At 42.1% G+C, this 10,821-nt stretch overlaps 1 protein-coding gene across 1 annotated transcript; it reads left to right on the forward strand.

Annotated features, from left to right (window-relative positions):
* Positions 1 to 1,042: 1,042 nt before the first annotated feature.
* LOC125381581 lies at positions 1,043 to 1,573 on the forward strand. Its single transcript, XM_048398639.1, has one exon. The coding sequence runs from the start codon at positions 1,043 to 1,045 to the stop codon at positions 1,571 to 1,573; it is 531 nt and encodes a 176-aa protein (XP_048254596.1).
* The last annotated feature ends 9,248 nt before the right edge of the window (positions 1,574 to 10,821 follow it).

Raw genomic sequence — 10,821 nt, forward strand, 5'->3', positions numbered from 1 at the left:
TGATTTTGACTGAAAATGGCGGTAGTCCTCGTTTCTGGAGCAGATCTTGAAAACCATACACTATTTCTTCACCAAACTTGGCACAAAGATAGATCTAGTGGTGAACTGGTGCCTTTTGATAGTTTGGGATTTTTAAAAAAGTTATTTTTCCAGTTTCCATGGCAACGACTTTGATTTGGACTGAAAATCGCGGTAGTCCTCGTTTCCGGAGCAGATCTTGAAAACCGTACCATATTTCTTCACCAAACTTGGCACATAGATAGATCTAGTGGTAAACTGGTGCCTTTTGAAAGTTTGGGATTTAAAATTATTTTTTTTTTCGAATTTCCATGGCAACAACTTTGATTTAGAATGAAAATGGCGGTAGTCCTCGTTTCCGGAGCAAATCCTGAAAACCGTACCATTTTTCTTCACCATATTTTGCACATTGATAGGTCTAGTGGTTAACTGGTGCCTTTTGATAGTTTATGATTTTTAAATACAATTTTTTTTGAGTTTCCATGGCAACGACTTTGATTTGGACTGAAAATGGCGGTAGTCCTCGTTTCCGGAGGAGATCTTGAAAACCGTACCATATTTCTTCATCAAACTTGGCACATTGATAGGTCTAGTGGTGAACTGGTGCCTTTTGATAGTTTGGGAATTTTTAAAAACAATTTTTTTCGAGTTTCCATGGCAACGACTTTGATTTGGACTGAAAATGGCGGTAGTCCTCGTTTCCGGAGCAGATCTTGAAAACCATACCATTTTTCTTCACCATATTTTGCACATTGATAGGTCTAGTGGTGAACTGGTGCCTTTTGATATTTTGGGCTTTTTAAAAAAAATAATTTTTTTCAAGGTTTCCATTGCAACGACTTTGATTTAGACTGAAAATGGCGGTAGTCCTCGTTTCCAGAGAAGATCTTGAAAAACGTAGTATATTTCTTTACAAAAAGGCCCAGTGAACAAAGTTCACCGGAGCTTATGCATTGTACACACCCGACATGTCATATTGGCGGGGGATGTGAGTATTTCATGCTTGTTCACACATGGTATAATCATGGGCAATTCAGTAGTCACAAATGGTAATAAGGCAGCTACAGTTAAGGTTATCAATGTTCTTGATACCAAATACACTTTAGCTAAGGGAAGAATTATTGGTCAGTGTCAGAGTGTCAATGTATTACCAGATAGGCAAATAAAGAAAGTATCACAAGTTAGTGTTAAAAACTCGAAGGTGCCTGATCATTTAACAGATTTATTTGATCGCAGTAAAACAAACCTCAGCTCTGAGCAGCAGGATGAGCTGAGAGATCTCCTGTACTCATACAGAGATACATTCGCAAAAGATGATGATGATCTTGGTGGAACTAACGTTGTTAAACACCGCATCAATACTGGTAATGCGAGACCTATCAAACAGGCTCCATGTCGTCAGACGCTTGCGAAGCAAGAGGCGGAGGAGAAAGAAGTGGCTCGAATATTAGAGCAAGGTGTAATCAGTCTCTCGAATAGTCCTTGGGCTTCCCCGACAGTTCTTGTCCAACGCAAAAGATTCCTACCCCCTACCTCGCATTGCAGACTGAATTGACAGTCTGGGTGGTGCCAAAATGTTCTGCACAATGGATTTGCAAGCAGGTTACTGGCAGGTAGAAATGGATCCTCGTGATCGGGAGAAAACAGCCTGTCACACGTTACGGACTGTTTGAGTGGAATGCCATGCCCTTCGGCCTATGTAACGCCCCAAGTGTGTTCGAGAGACTTATGGAAATGGTGCTTAGAGGTCTCCAGTGGAATGAGTGTCTGTGTTTCCTGGATGATATCATTGTCTTCGGAACTACTTTCGAAGAAACAATGTTCTGGCTTCAATCAGTTTTCAACCGTCTGATCTCAGCTGGCCTGAAATTAAAGCCTAAAAAATGTCACCTTTTTAAAGAGAGAGTGGATTTCTTAGTCCATGTTATTTCGGCTGATGGTGTTCACACCAAGCCAGAGAAAATAGAGGCAGTAAGATGTTGGCCTACCCCAAAGTCTCGAAAGGAAATACTACAGTTTTTGGGTCTGGCTAACTACTATCGGAAATTCATAAAAGATTTCTCTAAAATTGCCAGGCCACTGACCAAACTTACCAGTCCATTGGTTGATTTTCTTTGGACTGAGGAGACTGATCTAGTTTTCATCATCCTGAAGGAAGCACTTACCTCAGCACCAGTTCTCGGATTTTCAATGCTTGAAGGCGAGATAACTGTTGACACAGATGCATCCGGTGAAGGTATAGGTGCAGTTCTGTCACAAAATCAAGATGGCAGAGAAGTCGTTCTTGGCTACTACAGCAAAAGTCTCACACCGGCAGAAAAGAATTACTGTGTCACCCGTCGAGAATTGCTGGCAGTAGTAACTGCATGTCACCATTGCCATCCATATGTCTTTGGTAGGCCTGTTACTATCAGAACTGACAACTCTGCAGTGGTCTGGGCAAAAAGAATTAAGAGGCCTGTCAACCAGATGGCTCGCTGGCTACAAGAGCTAGGCAACTATGATTTGACCGAGGTACACCGACCAGGCCGCAGACCTCAGGCACCCTGTCCCCAATGTAAAAGGGAGAGTGGACCTTGCAGCATAGGGTTGGTAGAGTCGAATCTTAGTTGTTATGCCATCACCAGATCACAAACTGCCAAACAGGATGAAGATACCTCCTGTTCCAGCTCAAACCAATTGGGTAGAGTTGAGGGAAAATTCCTTCAGTCCTGAGGAGATTCACGACATGCAGCTTCAAAATCCCGATATCAGCCTAATATTCAAGGCTAGAAATCAAAATACCCGACACTGTTTCAGGATATTCTGAGGCATGCAAAGCGCTGTGGGGTCAGTTTCATCGACTGTCGATAAGGCAGGGTGTCTTACACAGAAGATGGGAGAGTCAGGGTGGAAAGGATTGGCATTGGCAGATAGTTGTACCAACCGTCGAGTGGTGAATTATCCTCAAAGCATGACTCACCTTTGGGAGGCCATCTTGGGGTGGCAAAGAAGATTGTCGAGGAGTGGGTCTGTCGCTATGGTACCCCAGCTCTTATACATAGTGATCAAGGTAGACAGTATGAGGCTAACCTGTTCCAGGAACTATGTAAATTGCTGGGAGTTGTTAAAACTAGGACAAATTCTCTCCAACCACAGGCAAATGGCCAGGTTGAGCGGTTTAACCGAACACTGGCAGCCATGCTTAGCATTTATACTGAAGGGAGACCAAGGTCCTGGGACTAACGTCTCCCCTTCGTAATGGCTGCTTATAGAAGCTCAAAGCATGAGTCAACAGGTTATACACCAAACAGGTTGGTGCTCGGTAGGCAAGTGCAAATGCCTTACCACCTGGTCACAGGAAATCCTAACGAGAATCCTGTGACGAGAGATGACTATGTCGACGAGGTCAAACAACATTTTGAACATACTTTTGGGTCTGCTCGGAGAAATCTCAGACATTCTTCCGAAGTGCATAAGAAACGATATGACCTGCGGAGCAAGGAATCACGACTTAAGGTCTGACAGCCAGTATGGTTGTTTAACCCCCACAAAGGCTCAAAACTGAGCTACAAATTCATTTCAAAGTGGTGTAAAGGTTGGGTTGTCACTAAGCAAATTGATGACATCACACATCGTATTCAAAATGGTCCAAATAGATCCTCCAGGGTTGTTCATGTTGACCGGTTGTTACCGTACGAGGGTAATGACCCACCCACATGGTGGACTCCTGAGTATAAAGATTGAGTGAATACCTCCCAGTGAGCCATCCTGAAACATTCAGACATGAGAATTAGTTTGTGTAAAATAAAACAAAACAAATGCAGTTACAATAGCCTATGTCAAGGTGTAAACATTGATGAGATATGGTATGTTCTGTTGATTGCTTCTTATTGATTTATTTATCCTGGATGCTATCTGGATTTAAAATTTGGGCGTGTTTGACGCTTTCCAGTAGATATTCCAGAGAATGACCATTTAGAACGCATGAGACATAATGTCTTATTTTACCTAATGGTAGATGTTGGATCAACCGTTAGTATTAACGAGACTTATATGACATGTTATTGTTGTAATAACATAGGAAACGGATATCTCTGATTTACACCTATGCCAATTATATTGAAATGTAAACATTCATAATTAACTTAATATATTCAAACTTATAAATTCTCCCAGGGCTACCAATGTTCAAGAGAAGGATATCCTTGACCTTGGTGACGAGGATATGAGTTTTGATCAAGATGCTCCGTCTCAGTCGCCAACATCCCTGGAAGTTGTTACTTTCAGGAGTGGAATGGAGTGCCCGGCATGCCCTGACAAAGAGATGTTTGTAAATGTACAGGCTTTCGACAGGCACTGGTTGATGCGCCATACTCAGCACCTGACTACATTCTTCTGCCCTGTAAGGGAGTGCCGATCAATTTATATCAGGTTCGCTGACCTGACCAGTCACTATGGTGTGGTGCACGCCGGACGTAAAGGGAATCCGGCCAACCCAATGCAGGTCTGCAGAAGAGCTCGGACGAAGGTGATGGTGAATCGATGCTTTGTTGACCCAGGCAATCGTCTTTCCAACTAACTCAGCAAAGAAGAGCGCAACGAAGAACATAACTGGGAAGAAGATACGATCACAGGTTACCCAGGTACCTGCAACCGTGAAACCTGGAGACCATATACCCAAAGCTGAGTATAAGTTCAGCACTGGAGAGGCAGTTCCGGCCAGAGAGCCGAGATCCAACCAGATAGCGGACCAGTCCACGCAGTGGGAGGTGGCCTATGTCAGGGCCCAATTGGATATTCAGATGCTCAGGCAGGAAGTCGAGCATCTGCTACGACGTCTGGCCAAAGCAACGCCCTCATGGCCTACTGCAGCTGACATCCCCCGCGGTCACGACCAGCTCTGGACATCTTCATCAATTCTGGCAGGGAGGCCCTGTCAGTTCTTCACATGGCCGAAGACCAGAGGTTCATGGAACAGCTGAACCTGCGACATCAAGCAGATGCGTATATCCTGAGCCTGCAGAAGTGAGACAGTGTATCTGTTGAACTCTGGGATTGTCTCTCAGACTGTGTATTTTAGACTTTTGGATTCTACTGTATTGTAATTCATGGATGTTCTTGTGGAAATGTAAGTGAATAACTAAGTATACTGGTGTGTAACAGGTATATACTAAAATTTATGTTTCACTATGTCCAATAGGAAAGGTATTAGACCAATATTCCGTGATATTATATTGCTGTGTAATATCAATTGTATTAGACATATATCCACTATCATTAGATTGTTGTTTAACTCGCGGTCGAGTTACATTTAAAAACGGGGAATATTGTAATGTACAAGCCTTTTGTATATTTCAGTCAGTAGACAGTGAGATGAATCATATTGTACATGTTGTATGTGATACAGCATACTACCTTAAAGATATAGGTTATTGCTACATGAATACGTATATCACCACTGATCTTACTGACTGTTTGTTTAATGTGCAAAAACAAAATGTGAACACGTTCTAAATCACCTGGTTTCGATTTGGCAACATGATAAATCGTGTGACGTCACCTATATTCGTGAGTCTGTTCCACAAAACTACTTCTTGAAGCATAATGGCTTAAATCTGCCTTGTATGGCTACAAAATTACATCTAGTCCATGTAAATGCATTGTATATTACTACATAGCCGTGACACGAAGTAAAATCACTTCTGTCACTGGTGGAGTGCAATTTCTCCACGTTCCACCGACTGTATCCTCGTGCGAGAGATTACTTCCGGTATGACGTCACTTTGTTGACAGTTTTATCGGTTGTAGTTTTTCTGATACGAGAGAGTGATAGCCGGTTCGAGCCGAGATATGTGAGTTGACATTCAAGTATTTTATATTTATTGTACATTTTCCTAACTGAATGAAATACTGAAAAGAATAATTATATTCTTGTAATGTAATAAATGTTATTGTGCAATTCTTAATTGTGAAATCATTCTTGAAAAGTTAAATAATTAAAACTGTGTGGTTGGTGGTATTGGGAGTGATCCACAATTCGCTACCCAAAGCTGTACCCCAATACCCACCCCCTGAACCGTTACAGTCACGTTACCTGCTTCATGGATCAAGGACCTGTCCATCGCGTCCAGACATTCAATGGACATTGGTGCTTATATCAACTGGTTTGTCGCCGGAATCAGGCACATCATTCCACTGTTGCAGACTTCATACGAAGGCATATCCGGAGAGACTTGTATGAATATTAGGACAGATCAATTCAGACTCATTCTCAGCCTGCTAGACACTAGGGCTGTTACGATTCACTCGCGTACTCAGTGAATCGAACCGTATCCATTCATGAATTGAATTTGTTATTCGTGGCCACTAGAATCGAATATTTATGAATATGCAAGCATATGCATTTACATAAAACAATACCCATAAGAACATATTTTATGCTTTGATTTTTTCAAAAGACAACACTCTTATACTATTTAATTTGACAGTATTGTGATCACTGGTCATTGTTGCATTTGAGCATATACTAGTACCTGTTTAAGTGCAGTATATAAATCAATAATATATCAATAATATATTAATAATCAACAAACCATGTTAAATAATTTATGTTGTTGCCTCACTGCTGACTTGTTATTGTATTCGTGAATTAATATTCGTATTCGCTACCCTATATTCATGATACGAATCGTATTCGCCTCATAGTGTATTCGTTGCAGCCCTACTAGACACCATAGTCAGAATGCAAGAAGACTTACTCTCCACCCAAGTCTGGATGTCTTCACAGCTACTCTGTGTTCAGCGTTAACAACTACTAATACAGATTTATAATGTCACAACCAATATGTGCTCCCAAGACGTTCAATGGCAATTTGGGACATGTCATAGACAAGATCAGACATGATACAACTGAACAATTTCAAGCATCAACTATCAACCCAGCTGCCAAGGCACATAGATCTTCCTATCCCAGAAGCGTTCCTTGGTTCAGAAGGACTTCTCATATAAACAACCACCTGAGAAGAAGTTTGTCCCCTCGGAGAAGGATTCATTCCAACTGAGTCTGGAATACGACAAGGGTCAGTCTTCTCAGTGTCTTTTCGTCTGTCCCAACTATAAGAAACGAGGATCCTATTGCTGGGACAGATCCGGGGGCAGAGGTGAACGTAGGTTCTGAATTACTTGCCACCCATTTTGCCGTTATGGACCCCTTCGACATAGTTACGTCTACTGACTGCGATTTATGCCTACCATCCTTCAACATCACGCCCGACCGCTGGGTCCTAGCCGTTGTGGCTCATGGATAAAAACTGCATTTCAAGAAGCATCCCATTCTGAAATCTCAAGCCGTTGGACACAGCTTTTGTCGAGTCGGAGCCAAGCTAGCACAGCAGATCTGGCTGTCAGGAAGCTACTAAAGAAGCGAGCTATTCAGAAACTATCAGAGAGCAACAAGGCTTTTATTCTCCAGTATTCTTAGTTCCAAAAAAGAATTTGCCCAACATGAGGATGATCCTCAACAAGAAATTTCTGGTACCTCCTCCAAAGTTCCAGATGGTATCAGTATTGAATTGCGGTCGACTTTGAGGACAGGAGATTTGCTCATCAGCCTCGACCTACAAGATGACCATCTTCACGTCCCGATACACCCATCGTGATGGAAATACCTGTGCTTCGCAATCAATGGTTGTTGTTACGAGTTCCAGGTCTTACCATTTGGGATATCAATAGCCCCTTGGCTTTTTACCAGGAATACAGCACCAATCATCAGGTTTGCCAACCTCCACCTAGTACGAATCCATGGCTACCTGGCTGATTTCCTGGCAGCTGCCCAAGAAGAAGATGAGCTACACCAGAACATGCTATTTCTGGTCCAGCTTATGACCTATCTAGGCTTCCTAGTCAATCACTCCAAGCCTGAGACCACTCCGGGTCAAGACATCGTTTACATCAGAGTGAGTTTCCAACTACACAAGGGATATATATGTCCACCAGAAGATCGATTTGTCAAGACTATTACTATGATACAATCCCTATCAAGTCAACCCAGCAGGTCTCTAAGATGGTGGATGTCTCTTCTAGGCAACCTAACGTCTCTACCGGTTATGACCTTCAGAGGAAGGTTGATGTTACATACATGGATCAGTTCACAATGATCCCACACCTAAGAGTTCAAGATTAACTTATCTCTCAACTTATTACAGAACATGCATTGGTGGACTCACAGAGAGCATGTGATGAGCAGCATTCCTCTGACTTCTCCGAAGCCTTAACACCATCTATTCACAGACGCGTCAGATTCAGGATGGGAAGCCTATATGGACGATCTCACAGTACAAGGATCTTGGAGCACCGGAGAGAGGATCATGCATATTAACTGCAATGAAATGGAGGCCATCTATTACGCCATCCTGGCATGGAAGAAATGTCTTTCCCAATCACCTATCCTCATAGCCAGGGACAACACCACAGTAGAGGCACACATTCAGAAACAAGAAGGAACCAGATCCAGTTCTCTGATGATGGAGACTACATGACTGTTTGCCGTGGCAGACTCCATATTCCCTGGAAGTTTAACATCCTTGCCTACAGCTATGGGAGAATAGTAGCAACAGAATGGACCTTACATCCCCAGATCTTAAAAATATGGAAATAATAACTTAGATATAAGTTTGAAAAAACTAATGGGGCTGATAGACCAGTTAGGTTTGAATCGTCTAATAGCCGGGGCTACAGATCGAAGGCCTCCCGTATTTGGCATCTTGGTATAAAGGGATGTGACGTCCATAGTGACAAAGAGGATGTTGCTGTTTGATGGGAGGTTGAAGTTACCTAGGGTCTGGATAAAGTGGGTGGTGTCCCTGATGTAGCTGGGATAAACGACAAGATCTAATCCTGGAATTCCCCCTACTCCCTCATTGTCTTTTGTTTCTCTCTTGAACAGCTCTTTTTCCACACAAACCCAAATCTGATACACCAATCAAAACATGACTACTACTAACTTTGACATCTATCTCTATGACGTAACAATCAGCACTCACAATCATGGAAGACCTTGATTGCCCACCATGTTCTAAAAGTTACTCCCGCCAGGATGGACTATAAAGACATCAGGAGTGCTCATAGCTCCTACAGGTTCATCTGTGCAATATGCCAAAAAACGCCAGGACGATCATAAAAATCACCTGAAGCAACACGAACCACCACCATCGCCACCGGTACAACCAACATGGCTGATGGCCCATCGTCGTCCACCATGGTTACTCATCCCAACATACAGTCCGGCATGTGTATTACCAACACCTTTCGTCAGATGGATGGATTTTCTAGATGATCCGATTGTCGATCTAGACACAGGACTCTGGCCTGTGTACAGGCAACAGAACAGGGAGGATATGGCCAAGACATCAACTCCCCGAAATGTTAGTAGACACCACATGCCTACACTTAGTAAAGGCAACCTAGCTTCACAAACAAATAATTTTGATCCCATCTCAATGGTTTGTCTTGTATTAGGTCCACTGATCTAAGGTAGACTCCTTAATCCAAGCTGGGACTTCATCCAGTGATCACAAACACAACAGCAAAACAATAAGTTTTAAAATACAAATTTATTGAAGCAATCATTGCTAAAAGCGGCGTAAAACCAAACTCACTCACTCATAACATGTCATGTCAACATCCACTTTTAGTCAAAATTGTTGAATTATATAATGAACTTGCTACTGGGCATTATGGCATCGTCTTTTGTTGGCTACTCTGCCATGTTGGTGCAGCAGGGCGTGGTGTCATCCTACAGATGACATCCTTACCTTGTCAGCTTGCTGACGGGGTTAACCTCTTTGGTCATGTGGACAAGGCGTCCGACCTCGGATCAGAAGGTCCGTGGTTCGAATCCCATCACGGGACATGGAAATTTTATGGCCGCTTCATTAGGATCACTGGTTACACCATGGCTGATGCTGCAGGTAAAGCAGCACTCAACAAATCTTTGACACCACTTATCCGCTACAGGATAGCAAAGCTGTCATCAGATGTTGCATTAGAGAAGTGAGACACCCAAGAAGCTATAAATAAATTACATGAAATTAGGTGAGGATCCTTCCTTCTAAATCCCTTGTGCTGAAAGCATTGCAGTCAAGCATGTCCTGCTTGACTGAATTGATTTTTCCATCACAAGGGATAACTAGTTCAAAGTTTCAACCATGATGAATCATTTTAACTCTTTCAACACCGTAGGCCGGTTATCCGGCCAAGAAGCATCGAGTCCCCAGACACCGCAGGCCGGTTATCCGGCCAAGCCGTAGTCACGTCAAAATAGTACTATATTTTTATGGACCTACCTGTAATATCATTCATTTATTAAATCTATCACATTTCACAATGTCTGAAATACATATTCCATTTCAATTTAACATTTTTTATCATTTAATTAAAAAATTATTCACTATTTCCCGCGATGTTATTGAAAATAAAATTCTCGGACACACATTTCGACAACGGGTCCACATCGAACACGTCAAAGAGGAAAATAAAGACATTTTAAACAAATCTTTAAATATATTATACAAAGTAATATATAAAATCAACAAAAATATATCTAAAAGTAATCAAACTTACATCTAAATTATTATTTTCATCTTTTCATGCGATCTCGTGTAATGTAAGTCAAATGACATCTCGGCTTTCGTCGCCTTGAATTCTCGGCTCGGACACGATGTTTAATTCCAAAATATATGCATGAAAAATCTTTGTCACAGCTCGTAACCTAGCACGATACATTCACGAAGTTCCATATTTTCAATATATATCGTGATTTCC

The sequence above is a fragment of the Haliotis rufescens genome, unplaced genomic scaffold (assembly GCF_023055435.1).
Source record: "Haliotis rufescens isolate VD_foot unplaced genomic scaffold, xgHalRufe1.0.p SCAF_18, whole genome shotgun sequence".
Classification (NCBI taxonomy): Eukaryota; Metazoa; Mollusca; class Gastropoda; order Lepetellida; family Haliotidae; genus Haliotis; species Haliotis rufescens.

What these genes read in the sequence shown, in the direction of transcription:
- LOC125381581 (XM_048398639.1), top strand. Translation starts at nt 1,043, where the DNA reads ATGGGCAATTCAGTAGTCACAAATGGTAATAAGGCAGCTACAGTTAAG.